This window comes from Neomonachus schauinslandi, chromosome 2 (genome assembly GCF_002201575.2).
Source record: "Neomonachus schauinslandi chromosome 2, ASM220157v2, whole genome shotgun sequence".
In the NCBI taxonomy this organism is placed as follows: domain Eukaryota; kingdom Metazoa; phylum Chordata; class Mammalia; order Carnivora; family Phocidae; genus Neomonachus; species Neomonachus schauinslandi.
The window spans coordinates 197,338,003-197,365,847 of record NC_058404.1 but is presented as its reverse complement, the minus strand read 5'-3'; the positions used below and the strand labels follow the sequence as shown (position 1 = coordinate 197,365,847).

Sequence of the window (27,845 nt, the reverse complement as noted above, 5' to 3'; positions counted from 1 at the left end):
ACCGTGGTCCTTTGTGCAAGCATTTCACGGGCAAGTGACTTGCGTTGTGCCACACGGGGACCTACATTTACATCAAAGTACTTGAGCTCACTTGACAGTCTGGGGACAGCCCCACGCACACCCCTTGTTCTGTCACACAGAGGCCAGCGGGTCTGCTGGGCAGGCGGGCAGGAGTTACGCACGCGGGAAGCCACGTCAAGCCACTGAAACCTGGGCAGGTACGTGCCAGGGGGTGATGGGGTCACTTGCGCCTTATACGGGTGCTACGAGATTTCTTCCGCAGACTGTAGAAGAGAAAACCCAGAGGAGATTCTGAGAGGTTGAGGAGCTTGCCCGGGACCTAATCAGTAAGCGGCAGCCAGGGCTTCTGAAGCCCACTGTCCCGGGTGGCTGACCTGAACCCGGGACTCACCCTGGCAAGGTGAGCCCTTCCTTGTTGATAGTTATTTTACCACTACGGTCTTTAAATTAAATTAATGAGAATGCTGGAGGAAACACATTATCTAGAAAGTCAAGTTTCATTTATTCAAATTAAATTATAACATGAGTTTCATATACAAATAAACTTTTTGTGGAAATAAAAATACAAAACAGTACAAATTTCAATCATGTAAAAATGCAAACATATTTGTGTTACTATATATAGCTTTCTCCCTTTAATGTGACTGAGACGTACAGTAGCTGACCCCACGTGTGCACGCCGTGCTGCCGGCGAAGGTCAGTGGGATGGTTTCCCAGGCTATCCGCTCCTCCAGTCCCCCGTCTGCGTGCACGGGGAGCCTGTGGGCCTTCTTCCCCGATCCTGAGGCTCCGGAAGCTTCCAGTAATCAGTCACCACCAGCACAGAAATGGTCAAACTATTCTCGGGCCGGTGAGAAAGGGCCACCACGGAGAAAACGCTCTCTCCCGAAGCACGGACGCCGCTCCACTGGGCTTCAAAAAGGCTCTGAGGCTGGGAAATGCTGCCGCCGGACATCACTGGTCCAGCTCGTTTTCATTCTGCAGCGTCTTCATGGCCAGCCCCCACAGCGTCATGCTGGAGAAGAACTGCCCCTCGGAGTTCCTGTACGGCGTGGCGGCCCCGCGGCCGCCCAGCACATCGCCGCAGTGATTGTCCAGCGTGGCCAGGGACGAGCGGCCCAGGGACAGGCTGTCGGGCTGCAGCGGCGGCTCGCTGGCCACGGCGGCCACGTCCGGGTAAGCATACGCCGGAGGCTGCGCCGGCTGCATCGGAGGCTTGGCGAGTTTGCCGGGATCCAGCCCGAGCTTCTCCGGCTCAGCGGCTGCGGGAGGCTGAACCACGGGCCGGAACTTGCAGTAGGAGCCGGCGGAGGGGCCGTCAAACTCTGCCACCGAATCTTCGGCCGGCTGCACGGGGAGCTTGACCGACACGGGCATCAGAGTCACAGACACGTCTTGGGAAAAGGACTCCGAGCCCTGCGACTTCTCCAGGTCGGGGGTCTCGATGGCGTGGGCGAGCTCGTCGAGCGCGGCCCGGCCCCCGTGGGGCCTGCAGTGCATCTTCTCGTGCCGCCGCAGCACCGCCGAGCGCGTGAAGCACTTGCTGCAGATCTCGCACGTGTACGGCTTCTCCCCGGTGTGCGTGCGCACGTGCCTGCGCAGGTCGCCGGATCCCCCGAAACACTTTCCTGCAAAACCAACAGGCATCCTTTTAGAGGAGAACGTTCTCGCTCCCCCTTGCAAAACACAAGGACTTAGCGTTAGCGTGCGCGACCTCCAGCCCTCCTGTCACCTGCTCACTCCGGAAGGCTCCTCCGGTCTTCTCCAGCTGCGGCCCTCCAACCTGCAGCCTTTGGGTTGTGGGTCCCTCAGTGCGAGCCTTCGAGAGCCCCCGCGCCCCTGCCCAGGAGCGCCTCGCTGGTAAGCCCAGGTGCCTGCCCCTGCTGGCCCATGCTGGGAAACCTCGTCAGTTTTGCTTACGTTTTCTGAAGTCTAACATGGCCAATCTGTAACTTAGAAACATCTTTTTGCTTTTGATGTCATTTTACACATGTTTCTCCAGGTTCTAGTTCCTTTCCGTGTATAGGACAGAGGGAGCGGGTCTCCTTCCGTGATTAGAGTAGGTAAGAGGTCAGAAGAGAACCACCAATAAATTACCATACCAAAGACATCACCTATTTACGGAGGACTGAGCACGCACCACGCAGTTAGGTGGACACATATTTCGAACTTCTCCCTTATCTGTGTGAACGCTCAGCTATCCTGCCCTCATCAGGCGGGGGGGGGGGGGGGGGGCATTAAAAAAACCGCACCTCTGAACAATCAAACGGCGTCCACACGCATGCATTACGTTTTGGCACTTCTTCCCCACACAGGCTACCGAGGCACACCGTGGGGACTGTGTCTTCACGTCTACATCTTGTCTGCAGCGCCAGACTCAGCCTCCTTCACGGAACACCCCAGTAATAGCATTTTCACCCTTTGCTGTGCTGTCTACACAACATACGGTTCATACAGATAGGCGCTATTTCATGGATTCGAAGCTTCATAAGCATTCCTCCATCTGCTGCACGTTTGGGCGGTTTCTACCTGTTTGCTACTCTACTTCATCTTCAATTAACATCTTTCTTTTCACTGCTTCCTTAAGATAAATTCTCAATAGTGGAATTACTGGGCAAATGGGAATCATCTTTTCTAGGGTCCTTAAGGCATGTGAATTTTAGCCACAGCCGAGTTCCCACCAGTCAAGGCAGGGGAGCCAGACTTCACAGCCATCCTCACGGCAAGATGTGGCCCCTGTCTGGGAAATCCAGCGAGAGATAAATGGCCAGCTGTGCTGGTGACAGACAGGAGGGTCCTCGTGCATGGCTGTGGCCCGAAGTCGCCGGCAGCACACGACGCAGTGTTTCCATGGACCGGACAAGGGTTGTGCTTGCAAGCGAGCTGCCTGGAGCCATCCTCAAACCAGCCTAAGAGGACTGCCCAGAGGGGCGAGGAGACCCCAACTGAGAAAGTCTCCGGGAATAAACTGCTAGGACCCAGCGCTGGAGGAAAAATGCAGGTCTGTACCTTGGAAAGTGCAGAGAAATGCTGGGAAAGGAAGAGAGGGGAGGGAAGGAAATGGGGGGGCAGGGAGGAGAAATGGAAGGGGAGCTCTAGTGCCCAAAAAGCCCAGGATGTGAAGCCACCTTAAAACTGAACCTGTCTGGGGCGCCTGGGTGGCTGAGTCGTTGAGCGTCTGCCTTCGGCTCGGGTCGTGATCCCAGGGTCCTGGGATCGAGCCCCACATCGGGCTCCCTGCTCAGCGGGAGGCCTGCTTCTCCCCCTCCCGCTCCCCCTGCTTGTGTTCCCTCTCTCGCTGTGTGTGTCTCTGTCAAATAAATAAAAAATCTTAAAAAAAACAAAAAAAAAAAACCAAAAAAAACCTGAACCTGTCTTCTGAACTCGAGAAAATGAAAACACACCCACACAAACTATACACAAATGTTCACAGCGGATTTGCTAAGTGAAAGAAGTCAGTTACGAAAGACCACATGCTGTAGGATTCCATTTATATGAAATGTCCAGAACGTGCAAATCCAGAGAGAGAAGGGCGCTTAATGGTTGCCTAGGCTGGAGCGTGGCAACAGGGAGTGACTGCTAGTGGACACAGAGCTTCTTTTTGGGGTGATAAAAATATTCTAAAATAGACCATGGTGCGTGAGGGTTGCACAACTCTGTGAATAATATACCAAAACCACTGACTTGATTACTTTACATGGGCAAATTTCACAGTATGGGAATTTTACCTCAATAAAGCTGTTAAAAAATTTTGACCCTGTCCTGTAAGAATGAACATTCTTGTTCTCTTTTTCTCTCCCCCTGGCCGCAGGCTGACCTTGTCAAGGTCAGAAACCATGGTTAGTGAGGTGAGGGAAAGGGCTGGAAGTGTAAGGTGGGGACGACAGGGCCCCCTCTGCTTCCTCCTCTACCGAAGTCTTAGCCAGCAGCAAGTCCTAGCCGAGGAGGGAAGAGGATGTTTAACCTCAAATCAAGTTGACAGCTGTAATGATAATTTGGAACCGACATTTAAATTAGTGACTTGAGACTGCATCTGTGATTTAAAGTAATACTACTTTATTTTAGAGAGTGCGCGCGCGCGAGCAGGGAGGAGAAACAGAGGGAGAAGGGAAGCAGATTTTGTGCTGAGCGCGGATCTCAGCATCCTGAGATCATGACCTGAGCAGAAATCAAGAGTTGGACACTCCACTGACTGCACTACACGCGCCCCAACACAATTTAATAAAGAGTAACGAGAATAGTCACGGAGCTGCTAAATGTGCATGCAGGAGATCGGTACACAACTTAAGTGGGAGAGGACAGTGAAGCTCTGCTGCGGTCACACCCCAGAAGGCCCACCCTGAGATGGCAGCTCCCAGGCAGGATGAGCCGCTCGGAGGAGTGCTCGGCTCCTGCCTTCCCACAGCTGGGCCCTGAACAGTCTCCCCATGCGTTCTAACCAGGAACCCAGAAACACGGTCACTCACGCCCTCCTCCGTGACTCAGTTCGCGCTGTCAAGCACCTGTCACAGGCACACGCGTACACGCACGCACACGCACGCACACCCAGTTCTTCCGAGGCTCAAACACTATGATCAGGGGTAGCGGGACTTAACTCCGAGTCCCCATTCCTCACGTGTGCAGCGATGCGCCTGGACAGTGAGGGCCACCAGCCGTGCCTCTCCTCCCGAGACTTCACTGCTGCATCAAATGCCCGCAGAAGGGACCTTTGCTTCCTAACACGGGATCTCGAGAAGCCCTCCCTCTTGACCCCGTCGTGTGCTCTTGATGCTCCTGCCGGACGGTCCAGCCGCAGCCCCCACGCCGGCTCTTCAGGCTGCATGATGCCGACGCCTGCTACGGTACACCACACGCTCCCACACTTTCCCAACTGTCTACACCCCACTGACCTGGGCCAGGAGCACGCAGTGCCTGGGACTCTGTCTCAGCTCTGTCTGCAGAGCACCTTACGACAGCTCTGGACACCTCACAGAAACTCACAGGCATGCGAGAATGCAGGACTGACCGAGAGACTGCCACGGGAGGTGGTAAAGAAATCGCACCACCTCCATTTTACCTTTGAGAACAGGGATGATTTACCCACGACACCAAAACAGCCGATGGCAGAGCGGGTGCGGGGACCGGCACCCCGCCCCCACCGGGGACGGCAGGGTGACCGCCCGCTGCGGGCCCATGGAAACCTACCACAGGCAGAGCAGCTGTAGGGCCGCTCTCCCGTGTGCCGGATCCGGTGCTTCACCAGCTTCCTCTGCATGTTGAAGGACTTGCCGCACTCATCACAGGTGAAGACTTTATCGGCCGTGTGTGTCTTCTTGTGCTCCTTCAAGTTACTGAAGTTACTGAACCCTGGGGAGACCACAACAGATGCTCAGCGGAAGGACCGAGAACACTGCAACTGGCAGTCTTCAGGACAAAAAAGGGAAAACACGCAGCAGTACCTCGCCCACAGATGTCACACAAGTGTGGCTTCTCTCCTGAGTGAATAATGATGTGACGCTGGACATCGCCAGACGCTGCAAACCTGTAATGTAATTTGAAAATTCAATTATGAATTTCTTTCTACACTGTTGCAAATCTTTGTGACTGCAAGTCACTGAGGGAGGAGATGAACTGCTCCCTACATTCCTTCAGAATGTCATCAGAAGTGGCCCGATTCATTTGAAATGTGCACTTTAAAAATCTTTTTTTTCTTTTTTATTATTTACTTTTTTAAAGATTTTTTTGAGAGACAGAGATAACTATGGAGACAGTGAGAGGGAGCATGAGCGGTGGCCCTGCTCAGTGGGGAGGAGATGGAGAAGCAGGTTCCCCGCTGAGCAGGGAGCCCGATGCGGGGCTCAATCCCAGGACCCCGGGATCATAACCTGAGCCGAAGGCAGACGCTGAACCTACTGAGCCACCCAGGTGCCCCATCTCTTTTTTTAAAAGAAAGTAGAAAATGATGCAAGTGTTCTGTTTTTGTTTTTCTACCTAGTTTCACCTTTCTTCTTCAAAGATGGTCAGCAGCTTGGCTTGGGGAGTAATTCCAAGCCAGGCTCTCCGATACAGAAATCTGTTTCCTTTCCTTTCCACCACACCTGATTGTATAACTGGTTCCATCTGGGAAAAGACGTTGCCTAGGGACATGATTTTAAACACATGCCTTACTTTTCAATGGCGTTCAGAAGGTTCCCATTTAAGACATCGTGTAAAACAAGGCCAACAGTGAAGCGACAGGGCCACCTGAGGCAGCTGGGGGTCCACGCTACGAGGCACCAGAAATGAGCGGTCCGCACTACCCCGGCACACAATGGGGTCGTCAGTGTTCAGGTGGCCACGGCAGAAAGGGAGACATGTCAGGCTATGCAGCTCTTCTTTCTTTGTTTCCTCCCATCTGCAGAGACAGCAGGTTTTCCTGGACCTGAACAAGAATTGCTTCTTGCTCTAGCGTCCCCACGGCACGTGCTGCACTGTAGTAGATGACTCGGACTTCAATTGTCCCATGTCTGTCTCTGCCCACCATTCTTGAGGATGACCTTATCAGAGGCAGAACCTGTACGTTTATTTCTGTGTTCCCCTCACAGCACTCAGCACCCAGTAGGTGCCAAAGACATGTTGAATGGTGAAATAAATGGACGACTGAATCGCTGTGACTGGTGGCTGCCGCCTGAGCACGACCGCTCCATGAGTGTGTGGACTTCCGACAAATGACCCAGTGAGGGGAGGAGGGTCCCCCCCGCCACTCCATCACCAGGTCACAGCCCTGCCCAGCTCGGGGCACTTCCTCCAGCCCTCTCTCCTGATGCCCAGGCTTTCTGGCTGCCAAGTCTCATTTTCCCCACAAGAGAGTCACCTCCATGGGGACATTTATCTATGATAATAGACATTCTTGGAATGAATGGAAACTTTAGTACAAAATAATGTTGTTTCATGTAAAATCCCATTTCGTAAGACTCGTGTCCTAGATTTTCTATTAATTAACACTTCTCTTTCTTTTTGTTCTTCTCATCACGTATCCCATGGAAAGCCAGGTTTACCTGTCTTCCTCAGTGACAGAGGGAGCCCACAGGTGGCTCAGAGAACACTGAGTTCAAAGACAGACTACAAGTTGATCCTTACAAATGGAAGAATAAGCCCAGCACTGACCTCTTTCCACAGATTTCGCAGATGTATGGTTTTTCACCAGAATGCCGACGTAAGTGAGTCTGCAAGTTACCTGCCTGCAAGAAAGCAAGGAAAGAAAAAGCATACCAATAATGAAACATTTTCTTACAGGTCCTATAATTTAAAAGGAAAACTGACAGCTTGAACCAGGTCCCAGTCTAACTTTCCCAGTGAAGATTACATACGCACAACTCAAAAGTAGCCATGTGCAAGGAGATCAGGGACCAGCCTAAGTCTAACTCTGGGGAGTCTGCCTTGCCCAACAGCCTGCTGAACACGGATGCGTCTCCATTCTGTGCCTCCCCCACGTGGGCCCCTGGCTTGTCCCACCTCAGGCGTGTACTGTGCTGCTTCCCTCTGAAATGGGCCCGGCACACTGTGGAGGCTGCTGACCTTGTAGTTTAAATAGACCTTGGTATGCTTTATTTGGGGTTTTTAACTCAGACCATCTACATGCAAGCAACTCTTGAGAAAAAAAAAAAAAAAAAAAGGAGCACCTGCAGGATTTCTTCCTTTTTAAAAACCTGCTTTTGCTCCTAGAGAAGGTGAGACACGTGCAAACGGGCCTTCCTGCGGCAGCACAGCTATTCTCCCGGAAAGGGCTGTTGTTTTTTCACCTTTGTGCAAAAATGCACGTCAGGGGCTTCACAGTAGCTGGTTCACTGCAGGACCTTTTATGTTCCTAATTTCTGAAACTAGCAGGGCTTCCCAAAGAATAACTTATTTAAATGAAGATCACAAAATAGATTTCTATGTAATAATCAATAGGAAGTCAATAGGAAATTGCCTAAAGTACACTGAAATTAAAACTGCAATTGCCTCATATGAAAAAAGCTCCTGGCTAATGTTTCAAATTAGGATTTGAAAACAAAATCCTCCGTTGCTGGAACTTAACTTAATAGACTCAATCTGTCATGTCCCCTGCCTACTTTTTTATAGCGTTCTGTTACAAAAACACTGAAATGAATGAATATACCCAAGGGTAACATGTGCAGTCATTATGCACTATTTTAGCCAAAAAGGGAGAACGAACAGTAACACCAACTAACAAATTTGGCTTTGTAAATCTGCCAACTTGATTTTAAATAAAATGCACAGACAGTTCATGGCTATGGATTTGAAGATGGTCTGAAGTCCACATGTGCGTGGAAACTTACAAGCAGTGAAAGTGCGATCTGGGGGTTTTATGTCACAGAACATGGAGATTCTCTGTGTCAGGCTCCGGGAAATCACCGAGTCAGATGTTATCTTTCAGAATACAATAAATATGGCTTAGGAAAAACCCAGATTTATTTCAGATAACGAAAGGGAAAGAATCTGGCAAAACACTGGGAAATCCCCATATTTTAAGAGAATGACTAATGATAACAATAATAAAACAACTGTCAAGAGCAGTCTGGTCCTTACACGCATCACCGAACCACTCTTAGTCACTGCTAGATCACCTCTCTTTTCCAGATGAAAGACTCAGATTCAGATAAATAAAACAGCTTCTCCCGTTACACAGTTGGGCCAAAAATGAGCTTTGGTTTGTGTGAGTCTACACTCTCACGAGTCTCTGAGAATAAACTAGCTTGTGCTGACGATTCAGTACAACAGTCACTTGGGAAACAGCTCACTGGAGGTAAGATAATGCACCACTGTTTTAAGTCAGTCAATTCCAAACTCCAGAAAAGCTCATCAATTATGTAACAATTTGAATAGCACCATCTGCTCATCTGTTAAATTAGGTCCTTCTTGTTTTAAGTTATTTTGTAAACGATGTATCATGACTGAAATGTGTTTTCACATTGACTCTCTGAGTCAATTCTTAGCAGTGCTGCATCCTTTCTTGTTAAGTAAAGCGTAACAATTACTTGTTTTCAAAGCAAGTAGCAATGGCCTTCCACTTAAAATAGTGTAATAAGCAACAGTAAAACAGACCCTTGAAAAAAAATTTTAGCTATTTAATATCAGAAATTAATATCAGAAAGGTACAATGAAAATCTTCCACCAGCTAAAAGGATCTGACCAATGGTATAAAAGTAGATTAAATACTGAAAGAGTCAGGCAAAAAAAGTCCAATAATGCTGTCATTGATTTATGCCAAATTACATAAGCAAACTGGGAGCCTGATTATTTGGTCTTTAGTCAAGTATCCATACTTTTGGTGAACTCTGACTTACTCTAGTACTAAGTACCCGCTAAGTAGCTAGTCCACATCTTGGAGATTATCTATAGCTGGATACGCGACCGCTATCGATCAATAAGAGACCACCAGGAAGGAAGTACTCTGCTAGGTATCTGCAGATAACGCCACAATTCCCTTACAAAGTCGTAGTGCCGCATTTTACCGAAAAGTGAACTGATGCTCTGGGAAGGAAGTAATCAGCCCAGGCTCCTACAGGTGGGATCAAACAGGCCCGACTGTGGTCTCAAAGGCTGGCGGTGCTGCCATGCTGTCTGTTATGTTCCAGAATATTAGCAGGAAAGGGGGCTCTGCTCCTTCCAAGCAAATATTTTAAATTAGGAGGGAGCTGTCAGGATTTTTCAGAGAAAAAACTCTGCTGGAGAAAAGAACTAATATCTGATTTGTTGAGTAATTTAAAAAATAACTCCTAATATGTACGTGAGCATCTGTATTTAAACCTGGACAAACCAAGCATATATTCTCTATCAGAGCATTCTTCTAAAGACAGCAGATTATTTCCAGGAAAAATAGCCAAGGAATCATACCATTTTCAACATAAAAGGAATCTCAGATCTTAAAAGTCATCTAGTTCAGGAGTCTGGGGGCTTCAGGATTTCACAAAATAAAATTAACAGGGAGAAAGAAGTCTGGAGATGAACATGGATCTGTCACCTAAACGGCAATGATCATTCTACTGGATACTGGGAGTGTGGGGGTACCACCTCAGGGCTGGAAGTCTCACGACTTATGAGAAGTTCACTGAAACACTCTGACTTCCGCATGTTCCCTGTGGTGCCAGGCTGTGCCAGTGCCCTGGGGAGCACATCCGTTTCCAGGCGGGGCTCCAACACGGCTGTGCCCCCCAACCCCACCCCATACCCCACGTCCTGGGCCTGGGGCACCCCTCTCTGACAGCACTGCCAGAAGACACTGCACCAGCCCCTCAAAGTGTCCATTTCTGCCTCTTTGGAGAGACCAAACTGCTCTACTCTCCCAAAGCCAGCTCAGTGCCCCCGGGTGTCCTCCTCTCATTGCTCATATCACAGGTACGCAGACCTGCCCCCTCCTTTCCTCTCCTCTGGGGGCACCACCGGTCCAGGTTCTACTCCACGCAGGGGCCCTGGCACTACGGACGGAGCCTCACTCACACTCTAAAGTACGCAGGGCTCCCAAGGGCTGAGACCTGCGCACAGACCGTGTCCAGAATGATGTCAACGGATGGACAGTCTGTTGTGACAATCTCGGATTATGGTAGTTTCTCGAAGCTCACATACCATATGCTTACACCTCATCATCAAGGTTGTGGTTAACTTTTATTTTTCCCCAAGACTGACCCTACTAAATATAAATTAAGTAAATAGCATAAAAGATGTATTCTCGGGGCGCCTGGGTGGCTCAGTTGGTTAAGCGACTGCCTTCGGCTCAGGTCATGATCCTGGAGTCCCCAGATCGAGTCCCGCATCGGGCTCCCTGCTCAGCCCAGAGTCTGCTTCTCCCTCTCCCGCTCCCCCCCTTCTTGTGCTCTCTCTCTCTCACTCTCACTCTCAAATAAATAAATAAAATCTTTAAAAAAAAAAAAAGATGTATTCTCATTGGTAATCTGTTTTCTTGCTTTCAAGTCTTCCAAAAGGGAAAATACTTACAAACTCACTTCTACCAAAGCAAATAGGGCTGCAACAACATGGGAGCTTTCCAACCCAGCATAACCACAAACATTCACCCCATTTCCTTCAAAGAAATGAACACCTGGCTTAAGGTGAAGGATGGCTAGTGGGCACTGCTTACAAAGTATCCCCATATAAACCACCTGATAGCTCTCTTGTCCTAGAATGCCAGAGACCCCCAGGCTTATCAAATGCCTGCTTGTCTTTGGGGCTGACCTAAACAATCTCTTAACACATTTCATGTCCTCACCCACCCCAAACACCACTTCTTCCAGGCAGAAATGACCACTCTCTTTCTTTGCCCATACTGCTCCCTATGTATACTTCTCCAGCTCATGGCAGAGCTCCTTGGACACTGTAGGCTCGCAATAAACACTTGCTGAATTTTTTTCAAAAAGGTCCTTGTTCACAAAAAATTTCACAATTTCGCTATGAAATAAACAGCAATATACATCTGAAAACTGCAACTACACATAATCCTACATTCACAAAAATCTGACAAAAATACAGACAACAGCACAGAGGAGGATTTCAGTGGTGTGTCTGTCAGCCGGGGCTGCCCCTGATGGGACTCAAGAAGGCAAGTGCAGGACAAGGTCTGAGCAGTGGTCCCCAACCTTAGCGGCACACTTCAGAAACGCTGTAATAATCAAGCCCCACCCCAGAGCAACGGAATCAGAATCTCCGAAGAGGAGGGTGGGGCTTGGCCTCGGTGCCAGGAGAGGAGGCTGAAGGCTGACTACGGATGCCTGAATATCTGGTTTTCTTTGATTAGCAATGAAGAGTCACAGAAGGCTCCCAGGCAAGGAGGACAGAACCTACACTGTACCACATTTTAAATGGATGAAGGGCTTTCATGTCTATTGTTCCATTCACTGCTCCTAACACTCACATGAGGCAGTACATCCCTGTTGTAAGAATTAGAAAAATGAGGCCCAGAGAAGTTATGGTTGCTAATTATTGATCGTCATTAGTCCAGGCCTTCGGCTTTTCCCCACCCCAAAGCTGTAAGGTCAGGATGGTGGTGGAAGGCCGGTCTGCAAGAACAGAGGGGCCAGCACCAGGACAGGAAACAGTGATGCCCCCTGAGCACTAACTACGTGCCAGGCAGGAGTTCGTACTCCTAGCGACTCAGGTAGTCCCCACACACCGGCTGGGCTCAGTCATCTCATCTCCCTGGTTTTACAGACAAGGAAGCTGAAGTGCCAAAAGGTGAGGCTGCTTGCCCGAGGTGACTGAGTAGCAAGCCAGCGGCAGGATCCAAATGCACACCACCTGGCTCCACAGCCCCAGCTTGGAAGCCCCGGGCGAGGCTGCAGTGAAGAAGCGAGGCCTCAAGTGCGTGGCAGCTGGAGGGGTGAGGAGCCCCCCTCAGCTCTGCAAAAACTTACTGAACATTTAGTGGGTGCCAGGTGTCCTCCTGATGGCAAGTACGGACTAAAGACGCAAAGGCAGAGGTTAGGACTTGGTCAGTCACTGCACACAGGGAGCCGCAGGCGTGAGAAGTCACCAGAGCACAGGTCTGGGTGCGTGGGAGGGTGAAGGGGACACTGGGGGAGAGTTGCCTCCGTGGGGAATGTGCCTGAACACGGCGCTGCCACTGAGTTTCTGTGCTCTGGGGAGGGCCTGCCGCCCAGCCTTTACCAGCCTAGGGGGCTCTACTCCTGGATCACGGCCCAGCCCGGAGTCCCCACGCCAGGGAGCAGCGTCCGCAGGAGGTGCTATACTACGGGGTCCAGCGTGCCCGCCGGGTGTAACAACAGCCGTGCAGTGGCTGCTTCGCGTGCACCTCTGGAATGCCAGGGCCCGGCACGGGGCAGAGCAAGTCACCTCCTCCTACTTCAGGAGCAGGTTTCCACCGGGCTACAGCCAATGTTTTCTCTAAAACATGAAATCTCTAGGTTTCTTTATGTCCAGTGCCCAGATCAGCACACGGCCCATGGGAGGGTGCAGCATACGCGGGCTGGATGAGAGAACTCATACATGTCCAAATGAGCTATGGGAGGTCAGCCAAAGGCAGTCGGAGCGGGAACGAGAACTGCTCGCTCTGTTCCCCACCTCCGAACAACCTTGGGCCGCTAAGAGTAAGACGCCATGTGTCCTGGATGTAGCCCAGCCGTGTGCAGCCTCTGGATGTGTGCTCGCTGTGGTTCACCGGAAACTTCATTCATGAAAGAGAAGAAATATACTTGGACTGGACCCATCTTTAAGGGGGTGGGATGGGGGGAGTTCACACACTTACAAAAAAATGTTACTTTTCCCCCAATGAACTAAAAATGTGTTTTCTTGAAAATTATTTTCTCCTGATTTAGTGTGAAGTCAAAGTTACAGATACCATCAGAGGCTTCTCTCTTAAGTCCGAACGTATGTCTTATTTATAATAATAATGATAATAATAATAATAATAATAATAATTAAAAAAACACTGGGTTTCAGGTTTCCAATTATTAACAGTAAATAAGAGTATTCCCACCTGAGAGAAATGTTTCCCACAAATGTTACATTCAAAAGGTTTCTCACCTAAAACAAAACAAAATAACAACTTGTAAAATCATTAGTCATATTTGCACGATTATTTTGCTTAAAATGTTCAAACTGTCTCCCATGTTCTTTCAAAAGGGAGCGTCATGTTCTTTATCAGAGTATGAAAATGGGCGGTCTCTACATCCTTATAATTCTCTCTGGCTCTTAGACAGCAAGCAGAGATGATCAGCTCAACAGCAGCATCTTATTTACCTACCCTTCAGCCTCACACCTCTACCACCAACTTCTGACACCACGAGGGTGACTCATTCACACCACACGAGGTATACACACGGAGGAGCCCAAAATAGAGTGTGCCAGGGAGAAGCCCCTCTCCACTGCCTTTCAGCCTTGGCTGACACACGCTAATGGGGAAAACAAGATTTCAGCACGGGAGATGTGCTTCCCTGCCCACTTTTCTCTCACCTCTGATTTTAGGAACTCTGAATAACTGCGTTCCGGAATAGAACAGATGCAGAGTGGACTCCACTATGAAGAAGCCACAGCAGCTCGGAATAGTCTCTAGAACACAATCTGTTGAAAAGTGTACTTCTAGGTACCACCTTTCACCCGTAAAACACTTTTAGGCCTTGAAGATCAAGAACCTTCCTTTTTCCCCATTCCCCTCAAATCAAGTGGTTTCATTCAGATTCTTTTAAAAAATTAGCGTTTCCCTTCTTACTGTGTTGCTCGGGTTTGCCACCTCACTAGCTTTCTGAGCTCTTGCCAGGACATTTTCATGTTGATCTTTTCCTAAAACTGTTTTAAGGCTTCCTCAAGGCCAAGGCGGAGGTTTTGACCCTGAGCAATTATAATCACATGAATCCTGTATTCAGTGACTACATTTAGGTCTGAAACTATGGGGATGATAGATAATGTTAAATGAAAGCCCCCAGTATAAGTTACAACGGTTTGAAAAAAAGAGGCCACCGGTCACTAAGACTCACACGTGTCCAGGGTCAGTAACCCTACTGTTGTGGTTCTCAACCTTTTTGCTCTTAGGACCCCTTCACACTCTTAATAATCAAGGACCCTAAAGAGCTGTTGTTGACATAGGCTGTATCTGCTGGTATAAGTCATAGCAGAAATGAAAACAGCGACCAAACATTTCATTGGTCACCAGAGTAGCTGGGTGGCCTTTAGCTGACTCCACTACACACTCGTGGGAGAAGGAAAAGGTGGCAAGTAACGTCACAGACTATGCTGGAAACCGTATGGGCCTCAAAGACCCCCTGAAGGGGTTCTCCAGACCATAATCCGAGAAGTGCTACCCTTCTCAGTTTCTGTCTCAGGAAACATCTGCGCCATGACTGTATGACTACGGGCATCCAAAGATGTTCCTTCAGGACAAACAACGTAATTTGTTTCCTTTAAAGCTAACTAGATATGTTTCTCAAATAAAAATTCTAATGATCATTCGGCTCTAGGAAAGTTATGCAAACAAAATCCTAAATCAAGTTTTTCCAGGGCGAAACTGAGTCAATGATACTGCCTTCATATAAAGTAATTCCAAACTGCCCCTCCTCCTCCATGACAGCACTTTATGTTTAAATACATTAAAACTTATGAAGGGCTTCCATCTGTATTAAGTCTCTCAGTAATACAAGAGGTAGCAAACACCTACGCAAACGGGGAATCCAAAGTGGTAACAGAATGTCAGGTCAGCAACCACAATTACATATGCACCGTAAAGCGGTCACGCTAGAGACATCCTTTAGAGACATCTCATGCTTCTAACTGTCATTAATTTATTACATGTATTAGAGTCATCAAGTTTAACCACAAGAAGGAAAGTAACACATAAGTATTGCGTCATGTAACGTGTATGTACTATGTAACACCTTCAAATGAGCACCTGGAAAAATAAACTTTTTGGAAAGGGGACGAGGTATGAATTAAGGTAATAAGGCTTTGAAAATTCAATGTTCAAAGAGGAAGAATCTTCATTTGAAAATATCAAATAGTTAAAGCTGATCCTTATTAAAAAATTTACCTCCTCCCAAACCACAATTTAAAAAAATCTGATAGGAAAATTACTTCCCAGAGAACTTTTACTATTACTCTTATTTCAGTCTGAATGGAACTGACAATTATCATGCTTTAAAAAGATAAACTTACTTTAATTCTAAAGAGCAAATAGAACTTATCCGCTTTAGAATATATTTGAAATTTTCAGTGCATCAAAACAATTCACTCCACTTCTTTAGAGATGGAAACTTTATCATATAAAACCATAATTAAAAACGAAAAATGTGCCATCTTTTTAAACCAGTTCTATGACAGCATCTACAGAACTTTGAGATTATTCTTTAAAAGTAATCACCAAAAACATAAGAAGCAGCTAACGCTCCTTGATTTGGGGGGAATTATCGATGACATCATCAAGCAACAGCAAAACTTCTTACAAAAGCAGGAGTAGGTCGTAGTGTCTGATTGTCTGCACCATCTCCTTTCCTTTTGCCTGTGGGTACTGAATCAGTGTACCTGTATGTGACCGTCTGTGAAGCTCCAGATTGCTCGGGTGTTTAAAAGGTTTTCCACACAATTCACACGTGTACTGTCTCTGTGACTGAAGCATCTGGGACTGGTCCTCCAGCGCCGCAGGCTCTTCGGGCCTCTCCATTTCGTTAGTGCAGTTAAAACGCTCAGAAGTGACGAGTTCTTCACCTTCTTTTTCCTCAGCACCGTGGCTGGTGGCTTTCTCTGTAGTATTTGCACTAGCGCACTCCACCCTCTTCGTTAAGCCGTCATCCGGCTTGCCTTCGGATGGCTCCTCTGCAGATTTCTGGGACTTGAGGAAATTTAGCTTCTTAAGGTGAATGGCCTTTTTGAGCCTCATCTGTCTGGTGGGTGGTTGGCACGGGTTGTCTGAGTCAGGGTCTGGGGCAGATTCACTCAAGGGCTGGGCCAAGAAGTGGGAAGGCAAGTGCTCCGAAGACTCCAGGACACATTCGGAATGACTGCCGGCACAAGGCTGGTTGTCGCCGGCACCGAGGTCCGCGGCTGTGCTGAAAGTGAAGGGCTGCTCATTCACCCTCTCGTGACCAGGACATGCAGCCTGTTTGTAGTACTGCTTGCTGTAAAAGTTTCTGAGTTTGTAGTAGTAACTCGGCTGTCTGAAAGGCAGCTCTGGGCAGGCGCCATCCAGCGTGTCGGGTGCCTGTTTGGATGCCTCCCCTGCAGACTGATGGAGATTAATGGACGGTGGAGCGTGAGAATGTGATTCATCCAAAACCTTACTCTGCTGAACATCGGCGGGACACTCTTGCAGCAAATGAGGAGGGTAGTTTTCACTTACTGCACAGTGCGCATCGGCAGGCGGGGTGCTCTGCAGGGAGAACGCGCTGTTACAAGACACGCCCGGGGGCTGTTCCACAGTGGTGGACTTCAAAAATGTGTGACACAGATTCAGAACATTTTGAACTTGCAAACACTGTGCTATGTCCAGCATTACTTGGATATTATCCTGGTTAAGATCTAAGTGAGAAGTGTACATGAAGTCCAGGATCTGCCCAATGCCGCTTACATTTTTAATATCCAAGTGAAAAACATCACTTTTTTGGCCTGAAGAGTTCTGAAAGAGGCTCCTGATAAAAAAAAGATTATGGTATGATAATTTTTTTCTTATAAATAATGCTCATGATACCATTAAAAAATACTATCCTTCTATAAATGCCACGATTTTAAAATTAAGTATATTTCAATCCTTTAAAAAATTTTGGTAAGCCATTCAATAAAGCAACTCAGATGAATTAGCGTGCTGGATATCCAACCTTCCAAACAGATCTCAAAGTAAAGTTCTGAAATACACTCATTGTTCTTTTAAAATATAATTATTCATATATATTACTAACTGCATACAGAGTATAATATAGGATATTACAGGATACATTTTTCAGTATTTCATGTCTAGCTTGGCAAATTATATTTCAGGCCATAAAACACATAACAAAAATATTTCCATATCTGAGTGCCTTAAACATGTCTAAAAATAAAAATAGTAAAATAAACCAACATTTGATACATTCACTTTTTTAATTTTAATTTTTTAATTGTGGCAAAACATACATATTTACCACTTGATCCTTTTTTTTTTTTTTTTTAAGTGGAGACCAATGCAGGATTTGGATTTGCAACCCTGAGGTCAAGACCTGAGCTGAGATCAAGAGTCGGGATGCTTAACCGGCTGAGCCACCCACGCACTCCACATTTGATCCATTTTTAACTGTTTAGAAACTCTGTACTTAAATATAGTTCAAACTGTCAATTCAGTGGCATTAAGTACATTCACACTGTTGTGTGACCATGACCACCAGCCATTTACAGAATCTTTCCTCTTCCCAAACAGAAACTCTGTCCCCATTAAACAGTAACTCCCATCCTCCCCCCCCCCCCCCCCCCGCCCCTTGCAACCACCATTCTACCTTCTGTCTCTATGAATCTGACAGCTCTAGGGACTTGAGATACACTCATTTTGTAATCTGACCTGTTAGGGGTTTCTCAGCAGTGAGAAAAAGAACAGGCCTATGAGTTAATGAGGGGAAGGGGGCACCATGCAGCCCAGGTACTTTATTCTGGGTACTCATCGAGTTCCAGGTGAACGAATTTGTACTGCATATAAACTAGCAAGCTGACTTAGGTAACTGGTCTTGCAAGTTTGTTGAAGACATCTTATCTAATGGGATCACCTGCTTTCCCCAAACAGCCTTCAGCTTTGTTCTTACCTAAAGGGAAGAACACATTAAAAAGGAGTAGGGAAAACCAAGTCTGGGACCAGGTTGCATGGGGACAAATAGTGCTGCCACCTCGGTGAGCTGACCCATTATACTATGTACTAGGGCACACATGAGAGCTGAGTTAGTTTAACTGGATGATTCAAGATTATCAAGGCAAGATGAAATCACGTTCCATATATTGTTCACTAGAGCAGTAAAATGGTATGCATTTTAAGGGGAAAAAAGGTATTAAAAAAAAGAAGCTTTAGTGCTTCGAGAGATAAATCTCAGCTAATCAGAAAATGTATGTAAAATACTTAATTCTAATAATCCAAAAATGATTATATTAATAAGTAAATTGAATTCAAACTTATTTTCTTAGAATATTCAAATGAAAAACACTAAAATATTTTAATAAAAAAATAATACATAGGATGTTTCCCCTCTCCAATTTCTTTTTTTTTTTTTTAAAGATTTTATTTATTTGTTTGACAGAGAGAGACACAGTGAGAGAGGGAACACCAGCAGGGGGAGTGGGAGAGGGAGAAGCAGGCCCCCCGCGGAGCAGGGAGCCCGATGCGGGACTCGATCCCAGGACCCTGGGATCATGACCTGAGCCGAAGGCAGACGCTTAACGACTAAGCCACCCAGGCGCCCCCTCTCCAATTTCTTATCACAAGAAAGTTCTTACCAGGAATTCTACTCCTCAATCTTTTTATCCTGAAAGGATAAGAAATATATAGAGAAAACTGACATTAATTAGAACTATTAAAATCAAAGACAGAGTGCCAAAATACATTCAATCAGCCCAAATATATTTTAGTTAAAAGGCTCTTTTCCTCTCGGGTTACTCTAAATACAAAAAGCAAAAAATCCACAATCTGCTACCAAAGATAAGGACCGTGAAATCCAAGGAGAAAAGAAAATTTAGTCAAAATATATCCATGCTAGAAGAGCTTCTCCTCCGTACAGTTAGAAGAACAGAGCGTAAAATACGTACCTAAAATACTGACTGAACGCTGCCAGAACATTCTTATGTGCTTTAAAGCACACCCCTTTCACGACCAACATGCAGTCACAAAGCAGGCCTTGAATGCGCTGCTCGTGCAGCTGCTGGAGAAGATGGCAGCCGTGAGTAGCGACTGGGTCCATGCTCAGCCACCCAGGAGACCTGCAGCAAAGAACGTGAATGAGAGACTGAGATTTGGCGATACGACTGGCAATTATGGCCCCGGAACCCACTGATTGACGGGCAGCTCGTGGTCATGATTCCTTGTTGGTCACGCTTCAAACAAACCAACAAAAAAACCACAAAAACTTTGTGTCTTGGGCATCAGACCAGTGCTGGTCAACAGAAACATCTGCAGTGATGGAAATGCTCCGTATCTGCACCGTTCAGTACAGTGGCCACTGGCCACATCTGGCCACTGAGCACTTGAAATGTGGCTAGAGTGACTGAGGAACTAAACCTTTAATTTATTTAAACAGCCACTGTATTTGACAGCGCCAATGTAGAATATGACCACGCTAACGCTATGTGCACTTCTCTCGTTTCTACTTAGGAATAGTTCAATGAAAACATACAGACACCTGAAGTTAGAAAAAAATCAACTGGATGAGATCAGTCAATATTTATTGAGTACCCGTACATGGGGCACTAAATTAGAAGGTGGGAAAATTAGGAGCTTATTTAGGGAGATAAAAAGTCAAAATAAACTAGCACCACTAGAAAGTAATAAAAGAGGCATCACAAAGCAGCATATCGGCTCATTTGTTCCCATTTTTCCCTGGATTTATTTTAGAGAGAGAGATCGAGAGAGCACACAGGAACAGGGGGAGAGGGAGAAAGAGAATCTCAAGCAGATTCCCCACTAAGTGTAGAGCCTGACATGGGGCTCAACGTGGGGCTCAATCTCACAACCCTGAGATCATGACCTGAGTCAAAACCAAGAGTTGGACGCTTAACTGACTGAGCCACCCAGGCGCCCCATACTCATTTGTTCCTTCTTACCTCTCTGCTAAGGCACTGCTGTAGCAGAGACCTGTCTTGCAGGTACCCTGGGCAGAAATACTAGAAAGCATAAGGTGCCTACTGAGCTTGAGAGTGCTGAAGCCAAGAAAGTGTAGGACATGATGTACGAGAGTGTGTGTGTGTGTGTGTGTGTGTGAGAGAGAGACAGAGAGAGAAGATGAGAGGATCAATATAGAAGGGATCACATCTATTCAACATCTATTTACTGACTGACTACCATGTGCCAGGTACTAGGGCTACAACAACAAACAAAATATGCCAGGTCCCCACACTCATGAAGGTTAAATTCTATTAAAGGAAGCACACACACACAAAAGTACACGACACACAACTAAACAAATACAGGAGCACAATCCAGTGAGATACGGTTACGGGAAGAAATGTAGTGGGGAGAAATGAAGTCAGACTGGGAGAAGCCTATGGAGGCTAATGTGGCAGTTTGGTACAATAAAAACCTAAAAAGCCATTATCTGCTTTATTTGCTTTCATCCTCAGTGCATAAGCATTATTGAAAAAGCCACTAAACCACAAAGCCAAAACCTAAGCTTTTTAACCCGGCTCCTCCTTCTCTATCATCACCACCATCACCATCACCAGCATCACCACCACCTTATCCCCCACTGTGCCCACTATGTGTCAGCCAAAATAAACTACCTGCACCTCCTTAAACAAGCTGTACCGGGGACAGTTTGGAGCCCTAACCCACTGCTCACTACCTCCATGACTTTGGGCAAATGACCACTTTCCTCATCTTATCTCACGGGTTACTGACACAATTGTGAGAGCCCATGTGAACATCTGGTATAGCAACTGACATTAAGTATTCAACAAATGTTATCTATAAGGAACACCTGGAAAGCCTGTTAGAAATGCAGATTCCTGGATACCATCAAGAGTTCTGCTCAGTCTAGCATGGGATGTAGGCACCTGCACTGTAAGCATCCAGGTAATTGTGAAGCAGGCAGATTACAGACCGCTGCCTTACTCTCTCCCCAGAAAGCCTTTGGTTCTGATACTTCCTGTCCTGGGAATACTAAGGCCCACTCCCCTACCAGGGCTCAGCTGAGCTGTCAACAACTCCTAGAAGCCTTTCCTGCCATTTTGAAATTTGTTCCTTCTTCCCCACTGTTCCTTCCTCGAGTCTGACTCTGGGGTCCCTCCTCTGCGATCTTATAGCCCCATACATACTTCCACAAGACAACTTCTCATTATGCTCCATCATCTGTGTCTCCAACTCTGCTGTGAGCTCTGAGGGGACCATCTTATTCATCTTTGCATGGCACACAGCAGATACTCGACCATTAAAATCCATGTGAGCTAACCTCTGTTGCTAATTAGCAACAGTTAATGTTTATGTCTTTTTCGACTCCCTCTACACTCTCACAACAGCTCTTCTGAGTCCTTTCCGGTCTCTTCAATCCCACCATGTCTGTCTCCCTCATCCATAAAAGTGACTGCGACCCGACCCTGACTCCACTAAGAAGGTTGAGCCCACAGACAACTTGATATAACCTGAGTGCCTTTAAATTCTTTTCTCAATTCCAAATTTCTCACTCATCCCTCCCTCAATCCCTTCAGCTTCACAGGATGAAGGGTATCTTCTCTTATGCAAAGCCAACTTCCCTTCTCCCCTTGACCCCACCCAGCCTGCCTCCCCCAGGACTTGGTTTCATCCTCAGCTCTTTTGCTGCTTCCCTCTGTCCCCGACCTACCGGCTCACCAGCTCCTGCAAACACCAAGACAAAACAGGACAACAAAATCCTCCTGCTAGGTACATCTATTCATCATAGGCCTCTCTTTTACGCCTCTCAAAACAGCAACTCCACATCCCACTTTACCTTTTTTATAAACTTTTTCAATTTAAATTCAATTAGCCAACATATAGTACATCATTAGTTTCAGATGTAGAGTTCAATAATTCATCAGTTACTTGTAACACCCAGTGCTCATCACATCACATGCCCTCCTAATGCCTGTCACCCAGTTACCCCCCCACCCAGTTTACTTTCTCTCGAGTCCTTTCCCCCTGTAGTCTTGCTGCCATTCTCACTCTGCTGCAACACATGTGCCCACAGTGGCCTTTCCTCGGTCCCTTCTCCCCCGCTGTGCTGCCGCATGTGGAGTATGGTCTGCCCAGCTCGACATCCTCTCTCCCCAGAACCCTTCGGGTCCTCTTACTACGGCTCTGACCTGTTCCATCTCTATGCTGTGCTCTGCGAGCCCCCAAATGTTAATGTCCCTTTAGATTCAGCCCCTGAGCCTTCTCTTTCCCTTGACAATCACACCTATTCTCAACTTTCATCTGTTCTAAGCAGACAACTCCTAAATGTGAAACTTTAGCTTTGACCATCACTTCCACATTTCCAACTTCCTGCTAAACGTCTACAACTGTACGACCCCTCAACTTTGAATCTCTAAAACTTACCCCCATCATCTCAGCCCCAGCTCTACACCTTATTCTGAGTCCCCTATTTCTTTATGGAAAGCTTAGTTTCCGATATGTAAGGTTTGGAGCATTGGCACGATCTCCTGGTTTGAGATCAGAGTGGGATGCAAGGAAAACTGGTGATATCACCTAGAGAGAACAACATCAGCCAACACAAGAATACAGAAAGGGAAAGCATTATGTCAGGTGGTGGGGCACTGTCCCGTGCTGAATCCTCAAGGGAACTGAACAGCCAAATGATGGAGCAATCAGGTACCTACCCTGTCCCATCGGTGGCTTGAAAAGAAAAGGATTATTGGCTTATTCTTATTATCTCTCATTTACTATTCACTATGGGTCAGGAACCGTGCTACGCACATTCTATCCATTAACTCAAACAATGCTACCAGAAGCCTATTATCATCATTTTATAGGTGAGGAAATTAAGAAATGGGGAGTTTAAGTACCTAGCCCAAGATCATGAAACTACTGTGTTCCAAAGCCAGGATTTAAAGCCTGGTTCCTAACCGTGGAGCCCATGCTCTTGGGCTATGCTATGGCCCATGAGAAAAAGAACATTAAAAAGACAACACAAAACCTTCCTCTACAGACTTAAATGCTAAACTACAGCAAATATTCTGAATCTGCTTTAGACGTTTTCCAGCCCTATAGAAATAACACGCACAATTATGAACTCTTCCACCTAAGTTTACGCTGACTGTAAAAACCTTAACTCTTTCACACTACTTGGTATAGTTCTCTAACGGCTTCATGACGTCAATCCTGTACCTTCCCAACAAGATTATAGAGAGCTCTGGAAAAATAATTTACGTCTTATATTCCTCGTGTGTCCTATGAATAACAACTACAAATAAAAATGTATCATGAACCTAAGATCAATAATAATAAATGGCACATATTTATAAAATGCTTCTAACATGCTAGCCACTAGGCTAAGCCCTTTACCCATATCTTTTTAATTCTCACGCTCATTTCATACTTAATTCACACTCATTTAATTCTCATGATAAACGCAGGATAAATACTACTATTATCCTCATTTTGTAGATGAAGACAATGAGGTACCTGGAGGATTAAAGACAGGTACAACTCTGACATTCCGATTCCAAGGGGAGGTGGGATCTAGGTCTCTCCTGCCTCGAATCTGAGCAGCCTCTGCCTTAACCAATGGAACAGGCAAAAGTAAGGGTGCAAAACTGTCCTCATTTCTGCGCTGAGGCCCTAAGAGCTGAGAGCTGCCACTGTCTGTCTTCTGGAAGAGTGACTCTGGAGGCCTGAGTCAGCTGTAAGGCGCCCAACTGGGGAGAATCTGTGGCGCCCAAGAAGGACTCAGCTGAGCCCAGCCTTCCAGCCCCCCTACCCAGGTACCAGATATGGGAACAAAGCCACACCCGACATCAGCGGAGTATCACGCAGAGCTGAAGAACAGCCCAGTGGAGCCCTGCTTGAATTCCTGGCCCACAAAACTGTGAGATAAAATAAATTTTTGAGTCACAAAGTTTTGGGGTAGTTTGTTGCGATGCAAGAGATAACCTGACCAGGTACAGAGAAGATGGACACAGCTAATAAGTAATAGTAAGAGGCAGAGTCAGGATTTAAACGAAGGGAATGGTTCCAAAGCCCACGTGCTTAACCACTACTCTGAGTTACATGTGACAGATGAAAGGCCTTCCTTGGATCAAATCAGCTGCCCCTTCAGTCTACCACCCATGTGTGACTGCCCAGTTAAGCACAGCATGTATGAGGATGAATGCGTGCTTGGTGTGACACAAAGAGCACAGACCTACCTCCACCTCTGCAGCTACTCACTCTGTGTGGTAAGGAACAAACATCTTCTGTGGTAAAGACTGTTGTATTGATCAGCGTATCTCTGGTACCTACAAGAGCGCCCTGGACACAGCAGATGCTCAATACATAGCTTCTGGATGGGTGGAGACTCTGGGCTTCCGTTTTTGGACATGTAAAAATGGAGGGTTCCCACTGGGTTAGATAATTTCTAAAGTATCTTCCTGTTTTATTTTTTTAAAACATTTTGTTTATTTTTAGAGAGAGAGCACGAGTGAGCACATGCGCAAGTGGGACAAGAGGGGGAGAGTGAGAGGGAGAGAATCTTAAGCACGCTCCACACGCAGTGCGGAGCCTTACATGGGGCTTGATCTCACAACCCTGAGATCCTGAGCGGAAATCAAGATCGGACACTCAACCAATGGAGTCAGCCAGGCGCCTCAGTGCCATCCTGTTTTAAATGCTACAAATCTATACCAAAAGTGTGATGGTAAAAAGAGGGACTGAATGGCATCAAAAGGAATGAAAATATGGGAAAGAGAGAAAAACATAAGAAAAAGCTTAAATGTGAATGAAGAGGTGCTTTTAAAGGGAATAAGAGCCAGAATGGAATTTTATTCTGTAGAGAGGCTCCTGGAGCAAAGACCCTTCTGTTCTGTGGAAGACTTGACCAACTGGTGAAACGTGAAGAATTTGTACAAGTTTGTTCCCTGGGGCCATTCATGGATCACTTCTCCAAGGGTCCACAGTTCACACACCTCAGCACCCAGCCTGCCTTACCGTGGTCCTACCCTCGTCTTTGGCCATGATGGTTTTCAAACGGCTTATTCCTAATCCGCAGCCCCCTCCCGGAACCCCGAACCCCAAACCCCATGACAAAAACAATGGCTTCAAGCAAGCCAGCCTGGTTCTTGCCTTAGCTCTACACTGACTCTACGATGCTTTGCAGGCCCACGTGGTTGAACTGCTACCGTATGCCTGACCCGTGCAAGACGTTGTTGTGAGGAGGAAATGCTGATAAAGTGAAACCCTGTCTCAGTTTTCACATCATTCACTTAACTTTACAGACTGTCACTACATGCCGGACACTGAAGGTACGAGGGAGAAAAAACTCACATGTGGTCACCTACACCTTCAGGAAGCCTCAGTCTACAGGACTGAACGAGCAATTCAACTCACCTCGGTCTGTACTTTCTAACTGATTACATTCTTCTTTCTGGCTCGTCTCTCTTTTTTTTTTTTTTAAAGATTTTATTTATTTATTTGAGAGAGAGAGAATGAGAGAGAGAGAGAGAGAGCATGAGGGGGGGAGGGTCAGAGGGAGAAGCAGACTCCTCGCTGAGCAAGGAGCCCGATGCGGGACTCGATCCCGGGACTCGATCCCGGGACTCCAGGATCATGACCTGAACCGAAGGCAGCTGCTTAACCAACTGAGCCACCCAGGCGCCCTCTGGCTCATCTCTTAATCAGGCAAAAGACCCTGCAGGCAAAGCATCCCCTGATGGAAACTGAAACTACCTCATCAAGCCATAAGGACTGCCCTGAGCCAGGAAGACCCCACGTGACTGACTCCAAGACAACGATGGACTTGACCTTCGATGCCCACCTGCACATATCCACCAATGTTTGTCCCAGATTTTCTTTAATATAAACCTGGAAGCACTTCTGAGACTTTGGAAACAGTCTTTGGGAAGCTAGTCTGCGTCTTCCCCGTGTTGGCCTCCCTGAAATAAATCCCTTTCTTGTTTCACCACCACCCATTTCTCTGCCTTTGGATTTTGTCAGTGGTCTGTTTGGGACCCCCAGAGCCAGGTGCTCTTGTACCCCGATACCCCAGACATAGGAGAAACAAGAATAGCCACTTCCTGGAGATACTGAGTGAGAGAAGTACAAATTAATCTGAAGGAGGAGGGTGAGGGAAAACCTCAAGGAAGAGACGTGTGCTGAAAACGTGGGTTACAGAGAAAGAATGAAGAAAGCGCCCCCCCCCCCCCCCCCCCCCCCCCCGTTTCCCAGGGGGAGCAAATGAAAAAAAAAATGCAGGAAAGTGTAAACAAGAATGAGGCACACATATGTGCCCGGCACACAAAAAACCTCAAGCACCTGCTTTTTAAAACCTCGAGGCCACGTTGTCACTTCTGTTGGAAAACGTTTTCTTCCTTGTCCATTCTGGTGAATTCCTTGTGTGATGGGCTGAATCGTGTTCCCTCCAAAATCCCTATGTTGAAACCCTAACCCCCAGTAACTCAGAATATTTCTGGGTTGGAGATTCGGTCTTCAGAGAGGTAATTAAGTTAAAATGAGGCCATTAGGGTGGACCCTAATCCAATCTGACTGATGTCGCCGTAAGAGGAGATCTGGACACAGAGACACCAGGGATGCTCCTGCACAGAAGAAAGGCCCTGTGAAAACGAGGCACAAGGGTGGGTGTCTGTGAGCCGAGCTGTGCAGCCTCAGGAGAAACCAATCCCGCTGCTACCTTGATCTTGGACTTCCAGCCTCCAGAACTGCGAGAAAATAACCAGTCTAACCAGTCGGCGGCATTTTGTCAGGGCGGGCCTGGCAAAGGGATGCACTCCCTGCTCCAGGCCTAAACCCCCTCGCCTCGGGAGTGAAACCCCCCTCACCGTCCTCACCGCCCCGGCCGCCCCGGGGTTACCGTAGCTCACAAACTCTGCTCACACCCGTTCACCGGCTAGTCACTCGGTTAGGCACGCTCACTGACCACCGGCGTGTGCCAGCCCCGTCTCGGGGGCCGCGGAGAGCAGCTAAACCACGAAGCCGCAGGCGCTGTGCGAGTGCCCTTCGTTCACCGCCGCCCGAACCGGACCGGGGACGACGTCCCTGCGCCCGCCGCACGCGCGCGCTCAGCTCACACGGAAACGAGGCCGCGCGGGGCCAGGGGCGCCGTGGTGCTCAGCACTGCCGGACTACAGGGTGACGGGAGGGGACCGGGAGCGCGCCCGGGGGCCGCGGAGGCGGCGCGGGGACGGCACGGGGGCGCAGGCTCCGCTCCGGGTCCGGGGGCCGCAGCCAACTCCCGCGCGACCCTCGCGCTGCCCGGGGGCGGGGGCGGGGGCGGGGGCGGCGGCTCAGGGCCCCGCCCGCTCTCCCGGCCATTCCCACTGCACCGCGCCGGGCCCCCGCGCCCCCGCGAGGCCGGTCCCCGGCCCGGCGGCTACCTACCCTCAGAGGCCGCTCCTGCCCCGCCGCCGCCTTGCTTCACCTGCCGCCGCCGCCGTCCTCAGCGCCGCTCGCCGGGCTCTGGCGGCCGCGGAGCCATCCCGACAACGCCCCCTCGGCCGGCCGGATCCGCGTCCGGCTTCCGGGGCCGTCGCTTCCGCCG

General features: G+C 47.8%; 1 protein-coding gene across 2 annotated transcripts; it reads right to left on the bottom strand.

Moving 5' to 3' along the window:
• Positions 1-516: 516 nt before the first annotated feature.
• Positions 517-27,786, bottom strand: ZBTB49 (zinc finger and BTB domain containing 49). 2 transcript variants are annotated; one of them, XM_021677600.1, is made up of 8 exons: positions 27,726-27,786; positions 19,237-19,407; positions 16,006-17,108; positions 13,472-13,518; positions 7,147-7,220; positions 5,460-5,542; positions 5,206-5,367; positions 517-1,649 (listed from the first exon to the last, which is right to left on the bottom strand). In XM_021677600.1, the coding sequence occupies exons 2-8, from the start codon at positions 19,386-19,388 to the stop codon at positions 976-978; spliced, it is 2,295 nt and encodes a 764-aa protein (XP_021533275.1). In that variant the 5' UTR covers positions 19,389-19,407; positions 27,726-27,786; the 3' UTR covers positions 517-975. The 2 variants fall into 2 exon arrangements, with proteins under 2 accessions (XP_021533275.1, XP_021533273.1); XM_021677598.1 differs by lacking the exon at positions 27,726-27,786 and adding an exon at positions 27,686-27,715.
• Positions 27,787-27,845: the final 59 nt, after the last annotated feature.